Source organism: Mesoplodon bidens, assembly GCF_964165515.1.
Source record: "Mesoplodon bidens genome assembly, chromosome: 4".
Taxonomy (NCBI): Eukaryota; Metazoa; Chordata; class Mammalia; order Artiodactyla; family Ziphiidae; genus Mesoplodon; species Mesoplodon bidens.
Genome location: NC_138160.1, coordinates 59,347,152 through 59,367,235, shown reverse-complemented (window position 1 = coordinate 59,367,235; position 20,084 = coordinate 59,347,152). Strand labels below are relative to the sequence as shown.

General features: G+C 42.2%; 1 protein-coding gene across 8 annotated transcripts in view; it reads right to left on the bottom strand.

Annotated features, from left to right (window-relative positions):
- ARHGEF28 (Rho guanine nucleotide exchange factor 28) overlaps positions 1-20,084 on the bottom strand; it is a 314,507-nt gene that overhangs the window by 169,083 nt on the left and 125,340 nt on the right. For all 8 annotated transcript variants that reach the window (XM_081232412.1, XM_081232406.1, XM_081232410.1 and 5 more), the window contains exon 4: positions 17,471-17,764. In XM_081232412.1, coding sequence (XP_081088538.1) covers positions 17,471-17,764 — 294 coding nt within the window. The remainder of the gene's footprint in view (positions 1-17,470; positions 17,765-20,084) is intronic.

The window sequence follows — 20,084 nt, the reverse complement described above, 5'->3', positions numbered from 1 at the left end:
AACCTAGTCTTAACAACTGAACATGAAAATCCTAACACTCAAGATCTGTCAGAGGGGCTTCCCTGGTGGCGCAGTGGTCGAGAGTCCGCCTGCCGATGCAGGGGACGAGGGTTCGTGCCCCGGTCCGGGAAGATCCCCCATGCCGCAGAGCGGCTGGGCCCGTGAGCCATGGCCACTGAGCCTGCGCGTCCGGAGCCTGTGCTCCACAATGGGAGAGGCCACAACGGTGAGAGGCCCGCGTACCACACACACACACACAAAAATGATCTGTCAGAATAAGTACTCAGTAAGAATCTGAGTTATACATACCCTCTAGTTAAGTAATGTTATTGACTGTTTGTAATCTGAAAGAGATCCAGAGGATGCTGCATCACACTGGAGTGGAAGGCCCAACAGGGTAGGACCTTATCTGTCTTTTATCCTAGCACAGTGCCTGGCATGTGTATGTGCTCTATAAATATTTGCTTGTTGAATGAATAAATGACCAATGGCTCTCTCCCTGATGACCACCCATGACAGTTAGCTTCTAATACATGGCTACAGCTGCTACTTGGAGCATCTATCATTCTTAGTTCTACCTCTGATACCTCCTGAGAAAAATCTGTGAACACAAAGTACATACTCCCACACAGCTTGGACACTGAAGACAAAAACTACCTACTTCTCCACCCAGCTTACCGTCTACACTAATATGATTTTGCTATTCTGTCGTCTTCATTAGCATAACTTCACCTGTCCAGGAGACTCTTGCCTAGGCAAAGACTGACTATTCGTCAGAGGAACTTCCTTCAAGGCCCATCAACTCTTTGGCAGGAAGCACTGACAGTTTAAGCCGCAAAACCAATCTTTAGCTACTATATCACGATCCTTATCTAAACCTAATCAAAATCCCTTCCTTGACACCCCTTTGCCATCACTCCTCGCCTGCATCCCAAGACCCTCATTAAACCAAACTTCGAGTTCTCAACAAATCCCAACCTTGCCTTCCTCCTTCAAGATTCTGCTAAGGGGCCTCCCTGGTGGCGCAGTGGTTGAGAGTCCACCTGCCAGTGCAGGGGACACGCGTTCGCGCCCTGGTCCGGGAAGATCCCACATGCTGCGGAGCGGCTGGGCCCGTAAGCCATGGCCGCTGAGCCTGCACGTCCGGAGCCTGTGCTCCGCAACGTGAGAGGCCTGCGTACTGCAAAAAAAAAAAAAAAAAAAAAAGATTCTGCTAAGGCTCAGTGGAGGCAGAGTTCTCCCTTATAAGGCCGGCAATAAGTTCCGCTTTGTCTTACCAGCAGGTTGTGATGATGACGTGTGTGGAGGCATCATCCAACAAAACTCTAGTCTGAAACAATCAGAAGGAAGTACTCCGCAGCACATGGATGCAAAAGAAAACTGCTTAGCTTACATTTTTGGTTGGTTTATACTATTTCTATGTCTAGATCGATGAGCATAAAATTTCAAAGATGTAAATGCCACAGACTTCACTGTATATTTGCTCCATCATCCATCTGTGTGACACAGCACAGACCTCCCTCAGTAAAATGACATCTGAAATGCCAAAACATCTGAAAACAGACAAAGCAGTGCACCCCGCCAGACATCTGTTTAATATACTTGCTATCTTCTAAAGGCTATTAAAGAACTTATCTTTAATTATTTTATCCTTTAAGTCTTTGATCTTTAAACTCACTTAATTAGAAAGTAAGGATTTTACTCTTAACAGATTCCCAGCAAGGCATGTTTGGTAACATTTACACTCCTTTTCCTCCTTAAATAATAATCGTGAAGAGACTTGTTAGGATCAGGGAACAACACACAAACACAAACACACACACACACACACACACACACACGAGTACACTGCCCAATGTACCAGTCAGCATGAGGCATAAGGTGGTAACCAGCCACATGAGGATGGAATTTCTAAGTCACAGATCTCAGTCTGAACCTAGGGAGAAACGCCCATGGTTATACGAGATACAATTTTTTTCCAAGAAAAATACGACCAAAAGGGAATATCTAAACCAGCAGTCCCCAACCTTTTTGTCACCAGGGACCGGTTTCGTGGAAGACAATTTTTCCACGGACGGGGTAGGGGGAGGATGGTCCAGGGGTAATGCGAGTGATGGGGAGCGGTGGGGAGCGGCAGATGAAGCTTCGCTCGCTGGCCCACCGCTTACCTCCTGCTGTGCGACCCGGTTCCTAAACCTTTCGGGTTCCCTTTTAAAATCATACCACTGATAAAGGCTGTATGGTGTCAACCATTTAAATGGTACTCCCATTTAGTGCCTGGAGCAAGACCCTAAATACCCTCCAACCTGGGCTGTAGTTCACTGTACCCAACCTGATTCCTGCACCAGCAGAGCTTCCCAGGCCTGTGTGCTAGCCCAGCTCCCTGTTCTCTCCTTCTGGCTCCATCCTCATATCCTGTTCAGTGGGAGAGGACAGCAGACATGTGGGACTGAGTGCTCACTGCTGCCCCTCTCCGTCCCTCCAAATCCAGGGAAGAGAAGATCTTCTGATGTTTGAAGAAATAAAAGGCTGCCCAAAATGTGTTAAGAAAGAGTTTTATCACTCAGTATAGAAGTTCAGAGCCCAGAATCAGGCAAACAGCTTGAAATAGGAAACATCATGACATATATAAATAATTCTGCTTGCTATAGAGTTTCAGATTCTTAACAGGAGTCAGGAAAACAAGCTGTGGAAAGGGGTTCTACAGTTTGGTAGACATGGGGGTGTTTAATTAAAATGAACGGGTTTTTTTACCAAATAAATTTGTCTCTTCCTGTTTATTTGGTACCAGGAGTTATTTGAACTAACGTAACTAAAGCAGAATTACTAATAATTGCTCTAATGGAAACCATTAAAAGGTGTGACCTGTACCATCCTGGGAGCAAGATCACCCAGACACAAAAAGGAACAGCAGGCTGTGATGTTCAGTCAACATACCCATCACGGCATGAAGTGGGGCTCATCTGGCCCCGTGACAGGGAGGGAGGCTCAAAGCCCACGCCTCTCGCTCTGCCACACCTCAGCTTCTCTGCCTGGAAAATGAGGCTGTCATGTCGAAGACCCAAGGTCCTAGGAATACTCATCCTTGCCTTGACTCTTTGGGGATCAAAGATCCGTGACATACAGCCCAGACCAAGAGCCCTTCCGGAGCACCTGAGGCACAAGAGCAGGGGTGGCCAGTTTGCTACTGAAGGAGCTGGTTTTATGTACTGTTCAGTCCAAACTTGGGACCATTATCACACCTACACAAGGTCTGACTGTGCCTTTAAGGTAGCAGGAAATTCAGGCTGGAAGATTGAAAAATAAATGATCAGGGCCTTAGGAACTTACATACACTGCTAGAGGAAATGTAAATTGACACACCCACTTTGTAAAACATTGGGGTATAATCTAATAAATTTGAAGAAACTCATGTCTTATGGCTGAGCAATTCCACTCCTACATACAAGCCCCAGTGAGGACAATGCTTTGTATGCACCTGGAAGCATGCATAAAAATGTAAAATGGTCAAAAATAGAAGTGATCTTAATCACTTGATTAATCACTTAATCAACAATAGAATAAGTTGCAGTATAATCATACACAAGTATTCTAACAATAAAAACGAATTACAGACTAATATAGAAGAAACCAAGAAATATAATGTTGAGGGGGAAAAGTCACAAAAGGATACACAGAATATGTTTTAATTAATATGAAGTTTTTAAAAAGTGAAAACAAACCATATTATATATGAATACATGGGTTCTAAAACTATAAGGAAAAATCAGGTGACGGTTACTCTAAAAGTCAGCATAGTAACTCCAAGGGGAAAGAGTTGAATGTGGCTGGGAAAGAATGAGGGGTGTTGGTACTTCTGGGGTCCAATGATGTCTGTATGTCTCTCCCTCTCTCTTCCCATTCACCCCCACATACTTGTGTTCAAGGCCCTCCTCAGAACAATTAAAATTCTAGGAAGGGCCCAGGCATCAGTCTTTTTTTTTTTAATATGTGTTTATTTACTTATTTATTTATTTATTTTTGGCTGCTTTAGGTCTTAGTTGCAGCACACAGGATCTTTCGTTGTGGTGTGTGGGCTTCTCTCTAGTTGTGGCACGCAGGCTCCAGAGCACGTGGGCCCTCTGGTTGTGGCGCATGGGCTCAGTAGCCCTGTGGCATGTGGGATCTTTGTTTCCTGACCAGGGATTGAACCCGCATCCCCTGCATTGGAAAGCAGATTCTTAACCACTGGACCACCAGGGAAGTCCCCCCCAAGCATCAATCTTTTCTAAAGATTCCAAAGTGATTCTAAGTAAAAGCCAGGGTTGAGATCTGCTACTTTAAACATCTGGTTAACAAAATCCATATCTATGCCTCCATTTTATACCACTGTATTCCCAATCATCTCTTAAGATTTTATTAGCTAACAAATTTCACCAATGAATGAGACCAAAAAAAGTTTGTGACTTTTACAAGTTATTTTTAATCTACATCACTTGCTGCCAAGCCAAGATATGGCCTTAAACGTTTAGCAAAATACTAAAACTGTGATGGGGATAATAATCTAGAAGCAAATGTTATTTTTAAACAAGTTAATTCAGAAGTCCTTCTACTTTGTAGGGTTTACTAATGTTTCATAACTCCTGAGTAGAGCCACTTAAATGTATTCAACCCTGAAAGCTTATGAACAAAATATATTTTTAATTCATTTTTTAATGAATTAAAAAAATAAATCCTATCAATTAAAATAAGTTCTTCTCTGGTTTCCAAAGCCACATATATATTCATAGAGGTCTCAATTTGTGCATCTAAGTCATTGAGCAGACAAACATTGAGTCAAACTACTACAATATGCCAGGCCCCGTGGACACAAAGGGGGAAGCACATGGCCAGCCCACTTTAGTTTGCAATAAAATAAGTATCTTGCCCAGGAAATCCTGTCTGGTAAACTATAGCTCTAGGCTTACACAAAGAGTGTGAACAGAAATAAATAAACTATCTGACCTACAAGGAAACTGCTCTACAGGTTAATCAACCTACATCATGCATCATGATTTGAAAGTTTACAGATGTTTATAAAATACAAAAATGATGAGCAGAAAGAGAATGAAAGAAATATTAGCAAAAATTTACATGGAGAGTGGAAGAGAGTATTTGGCATGAGCATCACACACAATCTCTGATAATTTTCAGGACTCTTAATGAGAATGGGAGGAGAAGTTGTATAGTACGGCATCTTCCCTTTGGGTAGCTCTGATCGGGGCTTTGGTGTGTGTATAAACAAATCAGCCTTCCATACGGAAGATCAGAGGTTGGTGAGTCTAGGATAGTAATTGCAAATATAAACACCTCATAGGAAAGATATGGAAACAGGACGTCCCATGGAGCACAATAGCAACATGGCAGGCATGGTGGGATCATATAGCCAACAGATAGAAGAGGACTGAAAAAGCATAATGGCAGGTTTTAGCTTCCCAAAGTGTCTGCTCTGCATCAGAAACATTTGAGACACTCAGATTACAGCAACCCCTGACTGAAAATCTGGGAAAACACAACCACACACACAATCATTCCAGAAAATTCGCATTTTGATATACAGTACTGGAATGCACTTCATGGATTTTGTACCTCATATAGGTTGGTTATACTTACCTTGTGGAACTAGTACTAAATCAGCTGAAACACTAAAAAAGTCCTTATCAGAATTCAAAGATGGTAATACGATTTCTGGCTTTCACAATCTGGGGACGTTTCCAGAGTGACATGTACAACATGGACAACAACACAAGGTATTAAGAAGCCAGACACAACACTGTGCAGTGCAATGGGAGCAGATCAAATAGCTGAAAGATCTGGAGTTGAACACTTACAGGGACGTAGCTTTGGAAAGACCACTGAATTCTCAAGTTTTAAGCTGCTTGATCTGTAAAAGGAAAGGAGGGACTTCCCTGATGGTGCAGTGGTTAAGAATCCACCTGCCAATGCAGGGGACACAGGTTCGAGCCCTGGTCCGGGAAGATCCCGCATGCCACGGAGCAACTAAGCCCGTGCACCACAACTACTGAGCCTGTGCTCTAGAGCCCATGAGCCACAACTCCTGAGCCCACATGTCACAACTACTGAAGCCAGCGTGCCTAGAGCCCGTGCTCCGCAACCAGAAAATCCACCTCAATGAGAAGACCACGCACCGCAACGAAGGGTAGCCCCTGCTCGCCACAACTAGAGAAAGCCTGCATGCAGCAACGGAGACCCAACGCAGTCAAAAATAAATAAATAAATAGATAGATAGATAGATAGATAAATAGATTGAAAAAAAGGAAAGGAGTATCTGCTCAGCCTAGTATCCAAGATTGTCAGCAGGCTAAAACGAAAATAACATATGGGACAGGGGTCTCAAGAACTAAGACAGGCTGTATGGGGAGACTTACCAGTCATACATATTTGTCTGGTCTTTTTATTACAAAAATATAATAAAGAGTCACTACATAGATCTATGTATATCTGCAAGCAGTTTTCCTCTGGTTATAATTTAAAATCATAATTTAAGGGAACTAGTTATGTGATTAAGAGGCACTATAATTGCATCAATGAAAGACACCAGGGCTTCCCTGGTGGCGCAGTGGTTAAGAATCTGCCTGCCAATACAGGGGACACGGGTTCAAGCCCTGATCCGGGAAGATCCCACGTGCCGCAGAGCAACTAAGCCTGTGTACCACAACTACTGAGCCTGCGCTCTAGAGCCCGTGAGCCACAACTACTGAGCCCGCGAGCCACAACTCCTGAAGCCCGTGTGCGTAGAGCCCATGCTCTGCAACAAGAGAAGCCACCACAATGAGAAGGCTGTGCACCGCAACTAGAGAAAGCCTGCGTGCAGCAACAGAGACCCAACGCAGCCAAAAATAAATAAATAAAATAAATAGATTTATAAAAAAAAAAAAATTGAAAGACACCAGATGTGCCATAAGACAAATGTGCTACAGCCCCATGGTTTGGGCAGCAGGTGGTCATTAGGTGCCATAAGCAGCAATTATGTCATACCAGCTTTTCCAGCCTGTGCAATAGAATTTTTTCATTTGTTAATATTTCTTCAAGGCTCTGATTTACATCTACCATTCATTCATTCAGTAGATATTTGTTGACAACATACTATGCATTGGGCATTCTTCTGCTCCCCCCTCACACCACAGGTGAGCCTGTGGAATTCCCAGGCACCCTTCCAAGTGACCCTCCAGGAACCCTGTTCTGTTTGGGTGACAAATGAAAATACACTGCAGTCTAATTTTATTGTTGACAAGAAGAAAAAGCATAGACTCATCATATCTTGAAAATGGCCTTTTGAAGTTTGCATTGGGATTCTGAATTCAAGCACAACCAGGAAACAGCCAAGCCCAGATTGAGAAATACTAAACTTTGTGGGTATGAGCTACAACTTTAGTGGGAGATCTTATCCCCTCCTTCAGCACAGGGGCACACTCAGGAAGGGATATTCTGGCGAGAGAAGGAGAAGATAAATGGGATAAACCAAACAGGAAGTCAATATATAAGACGAAGCCTACCTGGGATAACAGTGAGGGTGGAAGGTTGGGAAACGTTCATTAGAAGTCCAGATGGCAGCTGTTACCCATGAAGGAAAATAAACCACAACATGCATCTTTATTTCATTCTTGCTAGGTGCCAATGACTACAAGGACTTTATATTTCTTGTTTCCATCTAACACTTATTAAGCAACTTACATGTGTTCTCTCATTTAATCCTGACAGGCATTGAACAAGGTAGGGGCAGAAACTGAGGCTTGACACAATTATGCAATTGCCCGAGCTCACTCAGATAGTAAATGCAGCATCAAGGATCTGAACCCAGGCTTTTCTACCTTTAAAACTCAAGTTCCTAACTGTTATGCTTCCAATTAGGCAAAGATAATTAGATAAAAGAAGACAAGCCCAAGAAAAGAAGGGCAGAAAAGATAGAACTTGAATAAATCAACAAGCAGAGTCGGGAAAAGCAAGCAGAAGGAAACTAAGCCTCACCAATCCTCAGGGCTCAGGCCTGCACCCCACTCTCCAGATGTCGGCCTCATCTGTCTCCGCATGCACACACACACACACACACACACACCCTCATGACAAACCTGCAAAATAAAAGCTGCTACAGCTATAGATGTGGGGAAGAGAAAGTAGGCATGTGAGAATCATTATGAACTAAAACCTAGGGTAGAATTACAGAAGATACAAGCTTCTACCTATATAGCCTCATGCTTACATCAAGGCCCATATTTGAAAGAGTCAAGACAAGGCCTTGTAAAGTTCACTGGGGCCAAGTAAAAGAGGTGCTGCACCAGGACACAGGGTTGGTCATTTCCCTTGGATTATCTCATCACTTCTAGCTCACTGCCCGCCCCCTTTGCCAGGCCTCTCCCACCCATTTTCAACCATCAGCCTTTTAACCTCCAAGCATTTGGTAGTTTTTAAACCAGTATTTTATTTAATTTTTAAATAAAGTAGTACAAGGACAGCTGCCAGCATTCAAATCCTATTGAAGAAATCCACGAAAACAGCAAAAAGTTAAACTTTTTTACTCAAGTATTAAGAGAATCCTCGGCTACAGTCATTTTCAAATTCAATTTGAGTCTCCTGTGTGCAAACCAAAACTGCCCTGTACATCTGAAGGGTTCCCAGAGGAGAACAGCCACCCAGAGGTAAATTTCAAAACCTTCCACTTTCTTGAATCTGTTGGGAGGCACATCAGGGATGGGTGTTTGAAAATAAAAGCTTCCATTTACATTTTTTTTTCCTTGAAAATTTTGAGAGAGGGAGAAAATAACCTGAAATAACCTGAAAATAACCTGAATAGAACCCTATCCTCTATTTCTCAGGTGTGAGAGTGAATATGTAATTCTCTACTCCAGTCTCAGGGCCATTGGTGCCCTGTAGGAGGCTTAATTTTTAAGGAAAAGTTTAAGCTGCTTTTTCTTCTTTAAAATATAGTGCCTTGGGGCTTCCCTGGTGGCGCAGTGGTTGAGAGTCCGCCTGCCGATGCAGGGGACACGGGTTCGTGCCCCGGTCCGGGAAGATCCCACATGCTACAGAGCGGCTGGGCCCGTGAGCCATGGCTGCTGAGCCTGCGCGTCGGAGCCTGTGCTCTGCAATGGAAGAGGCCACAACAGTGAGAGGCCTGCATACCACACACACACACACAAAATATATATATATAAACAGAGAAGGTGCTTAATAAGAGTTGACTGACTTAACTGCAGGATAAGTCCAAATGATTTGACACGGGGAAAAAAAGTCCTTTTCCTTAAGAGGTCAATTCTGTGTTAAATTCTTTACTGCCAGAGAAACCTATTCCTTAAAAATGAAAAGCTAAAAAAAGAAACAGAAGATAGAGAAACCAGTTTTAGGTTAAGGATTTTAAAACTTCACAAATGATGCACATTTGTGTGCATGTGCATGGCTAAGTACTATGAAACAATTTTACCCATTTACCATAGGACCTGTCTTAAAGAACATTCTCTCCACCACTAGCAGTCATCCAGTGGGTTACCTTAGCAACTGAAGGAATATGATACCAGCTTTAAATGTCAGAAAAGAAAGTGTGGAGATGTCTGTCCCACCAGATACTATCAGAAGTGCCAGAAAGCAAGAAAGTAATACTGAGTGTATACACAACTGCTTGAAAAATGTCAAGATTTCCAAGAAAAACATATATCCCAGACTTAGTCAATACCCATAATGCATTAATTTAAAAACTCCTCCAAAATTTTTTTTAAAACCTAGGAACTTGTATTTTGTAATAAATCTGTCCTTTATGGGTTTCCTACCCACTGGTAGGACATCAGCTGATGTTATCTGAAACTTTCGGTCCAGGACAAAGCTTTGGGGCAGAAAGACAAAGCTGACATTTCACATAGTCTGTGGGACAGCAAGCAAGTCTTCTAATCCAATGTACCATTCCCTGGCTAACAAGACATGGCACACAGGTGGGGACCAACCAACAGGGCCTGGCTCTATTTCCTTTCGATTTCTAGAGCTGGCAGACTATATTCAAGGATAAGCGAGGGTGGGAGGAAGGGAGACACAAGAGGGAAGAGATATGGGAACATATGTATATGTATAGCTGATTCACTTTGTTATAAAGCAGAAACTAACACACCATTGTAAAGCAATTATACTCCAATAAAGATGAAAAAAAACAACAACAGCAGCCAGGCTCCATTTCAGGTGTTAAACAAACTCTGCCTCTTCCTGGTTAGAGATCTCTTTCCTCTATTCAAGGAAAGATAAACAGATATTTCCCTCTGTCAAACATTGCGGGCCCACACATTGCCTTCTCTCATTGCCTAGAAAGAAGGTGATGATTCCCGGTATGTGGCTTGAAGCAAAATGTAGATGTCACAGAAAACTGGCAGCTCCCACTGAGTCTCTCATAATGAACTGTTAATTCTCACTTAAGTTTCCTGCAGATAAGCAATATTACGATTGCTCCTTAAACTCCTTAAGGGAACACTAAACTATTAAGACACATTTAACAGTTGCTGAATAACCCCCATTCTTCTAAGTCCTTTTGGTCGACTGCATTTCTTTTCCTTTTTCCCCCATTAGTTGTAAAATAGAGAAAAACATTCTCCTTCAAAGGGAATTTATAAAGACCCTACTAATAAAGCACAGCATCATGCTAACCACCCTTCTTCCTAGTAACAGCAGTCCTTATCCATTAAACCTATAGCCCCTCATGAGGTTTCTACTTCTCCTTTGAGTCACTACTCATTACACTGTGACTTGTTACTACAGATACTACTTGGACTTGCCCTTACAACATGTATTCTGCAACCAATGCACCATTTCTCTAATCTCTGGATTCAAGTTTATATATGTTTTGGTTGCTATAACTCCACTGGTGTTACTTGCAAGGAAAGGAGCATACTCTTGATCTGATATGTGGAATTAATCATTAAAATAATACATTCTCTAAGTTGTTCTCAGTGGGTCCTACCCGTTCCATCCATTGCTTCTCTTTGAGGACAGTTCTCCAACCAATCATACAACTACAGAATGAGAAGCCAGCACCCAAAATACACTGGCCCTGTACCCAAGACAGCCCTGCAGAGAAGTTGCAAAAGCTCAGTTGGCTTACCCTAGAAACTTTTTCCACTTATAAAACCAACTATAAAGACAGGAATAAAGTTTAACTCTTTAAACTTGATAAAGCAATCTAACAGATATTTTCTTTGCTTTATAAAAAATTTTAATGTATTTGCCCTACAGATTCAATTCATGGTGCCACCTTTCTTAAATGTTCTTACCACAAAAAAGAAATGGTAATTATGTGACAGTAGGGAGTTATTAATGCTATGGTGGTAGTCATCTGCAATATATAAATGCACCAAATCAACACACTGTACACCTTAAACATGCACAAATATGTTAATTATATCTCAATAAAGCTGAAAAACAGGTTGCTATGTTTTTATAATTGGTGTAATTAATGAAGAGTTCTATCTCTTCCACAACAAAGAACTTCTTTCTGCCTATTAAGGAGACCTTTGCACATATGAAGTACTTTTACCTAGAGACCTGCAGAAAAGTCCACTAATTTTTCACAACAGTAATTTACTTTGGCAGAAAATGCCTTGAATCTGCAAATTGTTGCTACATATTGGTTTGTAAGTGTAAATATATGCTGTGAGAGAGAGACTTTATATGACTTTTTTTTTAAGTAAAGGGGCTTTTTCCCCTTAAATCAGAATGCATAATCAAGACAAGCTCTACCTAATTCCATAGGTTGGGAGAAGAGCTACTATGTTCAGGGGCAAGGCCATCAGTCCTCCGAGATGGCATTTGTAGTCCCTCTGGGATCTTTACTCAAATGGCAGCCTCCCCACTGGTGACAGCAAGTTTGGTGCTTGCCAGCCACATCAGGCTTCTGGACACACAAGTGATAGGAAGTAATTTGATTGAGCAGGAAGGGAAGACTTTAACTCAAGATATCTGAGCACCAACAGAATAAAAAAAGAGTATTTTATGCCAGTTAACCTAATTGTCAAAATTATGCCAATCTCTGAGAAAAGATTTCTGTCCAAAAAACAAACAAGCAAAAAATTCTGAACAAAAAAGTTAATCATGAAATTTTATGGGATAGTATATTACTACTTAAAGTTTTACTGTAAATGTGAGGCACCTCAGAAGCTTTTATCATAAAAGCTATTTCACAGAAAGAATGGGTTTAATTTTATGAAACAGAAATCCAATTTTATTTATGGCACAAAATTAAATAAAACACAGGATATTTCCTTCCGTAGGAGAGTAACTTAGTTGCATTGTGAGTAATGATGGGTAAGATGCAGGGCCAAGGAAAGGCTCTGCTTTTCTTCATAAGACACAATACTCTGCTCAGATTCTGGCCCTTCTACAGGTTCTCAGGCCTTCCTGATAACTCTTAGTGTTTGAAAAGAAAGGAAAATAAGGGATTTATTGTAAAATGCAAGGAAATACAGGAATGCTTCACAGTAAGGCTTCCATCAGACTCTTCCACGACAAAATCATTACAGAAGTCAATTTTACTCATTCTGTAACATCCTCTGTACCCCCCTAAAAAACACAGATAAAGACAAAGAATTTTAAGTAAATGTGAATAGTAAGGTTTTAAATAGTTTTTGGACAGGTCTTAGGAGAAATAACTACTAGGGAAAAAAACTTTTCCATTTACGATGCTCCTACCATTAACACATGATAAACTCCAGTGGGCCACATGCCACAGTTTATTTCTCACTTTGCTAATGTAATTTATCCGCCTCAAAGACAAGCAACACTAATAAAATATGTACGCTGAAAAAAAGATGCACTGAGCTCGTAAGAGATTCTAAATGGCTTACTTTATAACTCTACTACATTGAAGGGGAAGGACCAGGATTGTGACATAGGAGACTCCTGAACTTCCCTCCTCCCATGGAAGTACCAAATGTACAGCTACACACAGAGCAATTCCCACTGAGAGAAATCCAGTCACTAGCTCAATGACTCCCCCACATCCAGGACTGGATGAGAAAATACCCATACTCACATGGGTAGGAAAGGCTGAGACATACTCTTGCCATAAACCCCATCCCCAGCTCAGCATCATACAATCAGGAGGGAACTTCCAACTCCCAACTTTTCCCTGAGGAATCAAGGGTTTTCACCATACATGTAGCACCCCAACTTTTAAGGCTCCCACCTGAGGGATGGGCCCCCAAAATGCCTAGCTCTGAAGGCCAACAGGACTTACATCCATGAATCCCACGGGACTAGAGCAAATAAAGCAGCAGCTCTAGATGGGCATATAAGCAGGCACCTAGGCTGTCTCCCCAGGACTCAGTGTTGAGTAAGCAGGCAGAAACACCCATCTCCCAGTCTTTCCCTGGAAGAGATTTGACTTCATACTTTATAAGCTGCTGCCCGAGGGTCCAGCATCTAAGTAGAATGCATCTAGGGGCTGGCTGTCATTCTCCCTGGACCCCAAGGAAGCCAGTTGGCAATTCCCCCACTCCCTTGCTCCAGTCCACTCCAACAATAAAGCCAGGTCACCAGCATCTCTCTGGAAGGAGCTGCTTTTATGGCTGTCACTCAAGAGACAGGTCCCAGATCCCCTGGCATTGACAGCCAATGGGGCTTGCATTCAGGAGTCCCACAGGACTGCGGTGGATAAAGAAGCAGTTGTTAGTGGGTGTACACATAAGTACTTGCTGCAACCATCCCCCCAAGGTTCTGCACAGAGGAGCAAGCCAAAAACACCCATCTTCCAGTCTTTCCCTGGAAGAGATTTGACTTCATACTTTATAAGCTGCTGCCCGAGGGTCCAGCATCTAAGTAGAATGCATCTAGGTGCTGACTGAGATCCTCCCCCTCAGGACACTGATGGGCCTTGGTACACCCTCTACTACTGGGAGTCACTACGAACAAAGACAGCAACTTGGCCTAGCACAAAGGTTTAAGAGGCAACCAGGAGCTTGGGCTGGGATGATTGACAAGGTTCATCTACACAAGACCAGTCTGTCGAGACTGGGAGAGGTGGCTGTTTTATCTGATGCACAGAAACCAAAACAGAGTCCAGGAAAATGAAGAAACATAATAAGTTCCAAACAAAAGAACGAGATAAATCTCCAGAAACTGATCTTAATGAAATGGAAATAAGTGATTTATCTGACAGAGAGTTCAAAATAACAAAGATGCTCATGAGGTCAGGACAGCAACACACATGAACAAAGTGAGAATTTCAACAAAGAGACAGAAAATGTTAAAAAGTACCAAACAGAAATCACAGAGCCAGAGAATACAATACCTGAAATGAAAAATTCAAAAGAAGAATTCAACAGCAAATTAGATCAAGTGGAAGAAAGGATCAGCAAACTAGAAGACAGGGGGATGGAACTGATCTAATCAGAGGACTGAAAAGAAAAAGGAGTGTTAACCTTGTCCCTGAACACTGATGTTGTAGAGTTCTATTACAAGTCTAGGCTGCAAGCAATGTTACCTCAAGTACTACAAACTGTTCTTAGAGAAAGTCTAGAAATTTACTGGAAGTTTCAAGGAATTGTTTGCAATAGCAAGACGTTGTCCTTTGCCTGTAGCTTCAGTTGCCCAGACCAATTGTAATTTGTTTTCCACATATGTACATACAATCTACTCTCTATACACAGAAATCCATTCACATACACACATGAAAGTCAACTTTTACTGAGAACTCAGTATGTTCAGACATTGTTGTAGAAGCTTCACCATACACTAATTCAACCATTGCAACAAGCCAATGAGGTGGGTACTATTATGCCTCATTTTAGAAATTAAAACCATGGCATCAGAACAGAAATAACTTGCCCAGATGATCTCAGAGACAGGAAGCAACTGGGCAAGGATTTGGCATATAATCTTTTTTTAAATAAATTTATTTATTTATTCATTTATTTTTGGCTGTGTTTGGTTTTCATTTCCGTGTGCGGGCTTTCTCTAGTTGTGGCGAGTGGGGGCCACTCTTCATCGCGGTGCACGGGCTTCTCATTGTCGTGGCTTCTCTTGTTGCGGAGCACAGGCTCCAGACACACAGGCTCAGTAGTTGTGCCTCACGGGCTTAGCTGCTCCGCGGCATGTGGGATCCTCCCAAACCAGGGCTTGAACCCGTGTTCCCTGTGTTGGCAGGTAGACTCCCAACCACTGCGCCACCAGGGAAGCCCGGCATATAATCTTAATGACTATTACACTAGAATTGCTTTCCAATAGAATACAATGTCTCACCATGTAAAGCAACTGCTCCAATTTTTCTCATGAAAATACATATATCTATACAATATATACTTATATATCTTGGTGACATAAATCTGTCTGTTATAAGGATATGGATAAACCAAAGGGTCATGATAGATGGAGGCTTGGAAAACAAGAACACATCTCCAAACATCAATGAAAATGGCAATAAGATAACCCTTGGCAGTTTGGTGGTTAGCCCAGTTTTCTCCAAACTTATTTGATTATGCATCTCTGTCAGCAAAAATAATTGCACATATGCCCCAAACCCAGAAAATTGTATGCATATACTACTGTCAATGTACAGACTGAAGATTATGAAATCTTATTTCTAAATCTTAGGATAAATAATAAATACAGCATGTGGATAACATGAATCCCACTTTGAAGGTTCTTAGTTTAGGCTGTTCATATGAAATTATGAAGTTCCATAACTTTCAACAATTTATCATTTTTCAGAGGCACAGACTGAACCATGGCAGAGTCCAACCTGCTATGCTGAGAGAGTTGCTGTGCTAGGAAAGTACCCCCCTCGCTGACCTACACCTGCCTATCCATGAGGCTTTGAGGCTCTTTACTTATGCCTTTGAGTATGGTGACCAGTGAGAAATTATGAAAGCTTTATGTCTTTGTCAAAATGAGTCTGCCTTCCAAAATATAAAATACCCTCTAATATTATTGATAAAATTTGTTTTAAAAGCCAGGAGGCTTAAAAAAAAAAAAAAAAAAAAAAAGCCAGGAGGATTAAGCAAATGAAGTTCTTTAGCCAGAAAGTATATAATAGATAGATAGATACATAGATACATAGATACATATGTATATATACACTCATATGAATGAATATACGTATACACATGTGTACATACACCAATGAATATATGAATATATGTGTGTATATACGTATGAATAAAGTTCCTTAGCCAGAAAACATTTTTTTCCTCCTATACATACAGGAGAATTAGAATAGCAATATCTAGGATGTGCAACTCCTTAAAGGTCTCAGGATACACCGGTCATTCATTCAAGTACTTTCTGAGCACCTGTTATGTGCCAAGCTCTTTGCTAGGTCCTTGGGGATAATGGTGAGCAGAACACACACCATCCACTCCCTCAGGAAGCCCACCCCTTCATTCATATCAGTCAGCTGCCACCAGCTAAGTGCAGCACATGGGATTCAGGCATGGATGCTTTCTTTCATCCAAGGTCTTAAGAAATAAGAAACATCCTTAAGTGCCAGCAGAGTTTAAGTATAACCCTAATAAAGGAAAGAAATGGAGGTCCTCTCTGATTGTGGCTTATGACCTCATGATTGATTCTGCTTAAAAAAAAATCATACCCCTTTTACCTAGAGTAGTTCATTTAATCTTAATCCATGATCAACTTTAAACCAACCTGTAACCAGAATTTATCAGGAAGCAGAAACCCTTAAAGACAGCATCATCCAACCACAAAGCTAAAGTCATAGGAAGAATACAGAAAAACAGCAATAGTACATGTTTGTGTCCAATAAAATACAGAGCAATAGTTCTATCTCCAATACAATTATGTTATTTGTAATCACCATAAGTAGTATCTGTTGAACAGTGTAGCCTCATGCATCGTATGAGCTTATATACAACATCTATATCTTTGTTCACATAGATTCCAAATGGTTTTAAGAGTCTATTTAATGATATTAAGAGTCTATTTAGTCTTTTAGTAAAGAAGGGGCATCCAGAAGTAACTCCAAAAGTTAGCATAAATATAGTAAATATGAATGCTGTCAGTGACACTGACATTTTCAAAGATGTCAATGCATTGGTTACATTTCCTGCATGGCCACATTTCTTCTCATTGTTCCACAGAGTTGGCTGCGTGTTCTTCCTTGCTCAATGACTCTACCTATTTGGAAATAGGACACCAATATCCCCTTCTTACAGCAAGAAAACATACCAAAGGAAGCGGAGCCACAGCCCAAAGCAGCTGGCTCAAGAGCCTGCCACAAAGAAACAGTCCTTCCCTCCTTGAGGAAAAGCTCTTCACCTCCTGGAAAAGAGTGGCATCAACCAGCCCAGAGATGAGTGGCTCCGAATGTCAGGGATCCCAGACTGAACAGTGCAAGGCTCAGGTCAAAAGTAGGCAGGAAAACCCACCCAGGCAAACAGGCAACAAATTGTAAGGCACATTTGAACTTGACATAGAGAGGAGACATCTTAATTTCCTGGTAAGGACCCACCTTCAAGTGAAGAATTTCCCAGGACAGTCCACCCAAGAGGCAACTCCAGATGGGTCAGAGCCAGCACGAGCTCCTCGTCCAGAGCAGGCAATGCTCCCGCCGTCAGGGCGAATGGGGTCAGCAAGGTCTGGTGGCTACTGGCTGTGAGGCGATCGGCTTGGGTGACCAGCAAACGAGCCAGCCTGCAGGCCATATTGTCCACATAGGTCACGGAGTCAGAGCCCATGGTCACAGGGGAGTAACCTTCCGAGCAGAGGCACACAGACACCGTCACCGTCTCCTGAAGCCTGTGGCCTGGATGACAAGATAGTGAACAGTTCACCCAGAGTCTGCAGAAGATGCTCTCCCAGTGTCCAAAGCTTTGGCCTGAGCATACCACACGCTCCAGGAGAGCAAGGCAGAAAGGAAATGCGGCCAATTATCTTCAAATGCTGCCAAGCCTGTGGGCCCAAATTAACACTGACCCCATCTTCTTCCAGTGACTCCTGATTTTCAAACTGACCTTTATGAGCTCTGACCATTTCAGGGCTGCTTTTCTATCATTACCACTGTTATCTGGCACAGCTTCACCTTGTACTTCTACCCAACCATCAAATTCAAGTTTGTTGTCTTAAAGGCCTTTGCCCTTTCCTGTTCTGGCATTTCCTTCTGAGTCATATGTTTTTATATATTTATTTAGGTGATGGTTTTATAAGGTAGCACCACAAAGTTACACAAGTTTACCCTAGTTCCTCAGAGTTATTTTGAACGTGAGTAGGGTGGGTAAACACTACTCAACAGAAACACTATATATACTCTTCATTGGCCCACCACCACTTCTGAGAATGGCTTCTCTGTCTTGTAGATGTTCTTAATACTTCTGCTGGGTGGTCACCTAATCCTGCTACCCGTCCCTCCTCCTTACACTCTTCTTCCATTTTACCAAGGTTGGTGAACTTCTACCCAGGTATGTTTTTATGTTGTCCTTGGCAGAATGTCCAGGAATTACTACCACCAAACCTCTGCGATCAGGGTATTAATAGCTGCACAGAAGAAGGGCTAACATTCAGCCACCACTGGCCCCCAAGCAAACAGCTAATGGGTGCAAACCATCTTTGCTCTGCCTTATCCTCCAAAGCTTTTCCCCAGAAGCTATGCTGCCAGGCTTCAAGGAATAAGAGCATCCCAGGTTTACCAGGCAAGAGCTTACTGCTATTTTCACATCATTGCCCTTTTAAAGTGGTCCAATGGTACAGCACAGAGTGCAGCCCTTACCCCCAGACCACACACGTCCACTGTATACTACAGAAAACTGTTGTACATACTTTGGAAAGGTACCCTGGCAAAGCTGTATCCGGGAAAATGTAAGATTCAGAAATGTGGAACTGTCTGCAGTGAGTTTGTTAAAATCAAGGTAAGAACCCTCCCTTCTAAGCAGGCCACAATATAATAAAAAAAGATTTTCTGTAACACACAGGGAGTGGGAAGAAGGTTCACCCCTACATGCAAGTGAAGAAAAAGACAAAAGTTTTGATGTTAGGAGTGGCACTTTAGTTATTATTTTTATTCTTTCTCTTATAAGAGGCTGATAAAAAAGAGAAAAACCAAGAAAACAGGGCCAAGCTAAATGCAGCAAAAACATCAATGTAAATACCAAAGCAAAAGGGAGAGGCAAAAGAGACTAGAAGCCAGTATAACTCTGTGCCATTAATGTGGTTTGACTCTTTTTCTTATGAGGATGGGAGTTACTGGGCCTGAGAGAGAAGCGCTTAAAATTGCCCAAAGCCCCAGAAATTGCACAATAGATTGATTCAGTGACCAAACCCAGGTAGGTCTGAAAGGTCTTTGTACGTCACTACAATTCTCTATGTCTGTGTTTGCATGTTTCCTGTCTTCCTTCTTCCCACATGCAACAGATATACCACAGAAGCACTTAGAAACATTTTTCTTTTAAAAATGAGGCCAGTCTTACCTATTAAAAAATTGAAGGTTCCCTCTATGATACAATTTAAGAAGGCCTAAGAGACCCACAGTTAAAACCGATAAACAAACAAGAAAAACACCACCTCCTTTCCTGCAGGTAATGGCATCTTAATTGCACGTTTAGTCTACAGCTTGATGTCTCAGATGTACAACCCACATGCCAATGAAAATACAAAACAACTGTACCTGAGGAGGGGCTGTTACTTCATGATAACACATTAACACGATAAATTAATTTGTCATCTGTCACCGTGGTACTTGAAGACAGCTGGGAGAATTACACGTTTCAGAATGTGAACATTTTGGTGGTGGGAAGAGACAGTTCTGGAAGCTGAGATCCAGCAGGGAAGTGTCTGGATAGACATGCTGCCAAGGAAGGAACCCCTGCCACCCAAAGGAGCAAAGCAGAGAGCAGCTGCTAGACTGACCACAGGAGAATAAAGAAGAGAGAATGAAGACCACTGCCAAGTATCTCAGATCTGCCTGAGCTGTCCTTGGCCATGGCTCCGGGACTGCAGGCAGCAATACGAAGACAGAGCATCTCCTCCACGGAATTGCATCCAGGGCACCCCCAACCTGGAGGGTAAGTCTAAGTTGGGCTGCTCAGGGAGCTGCAGACACAGCTGGAAGTGGCTCAGACGTGAGATAACCC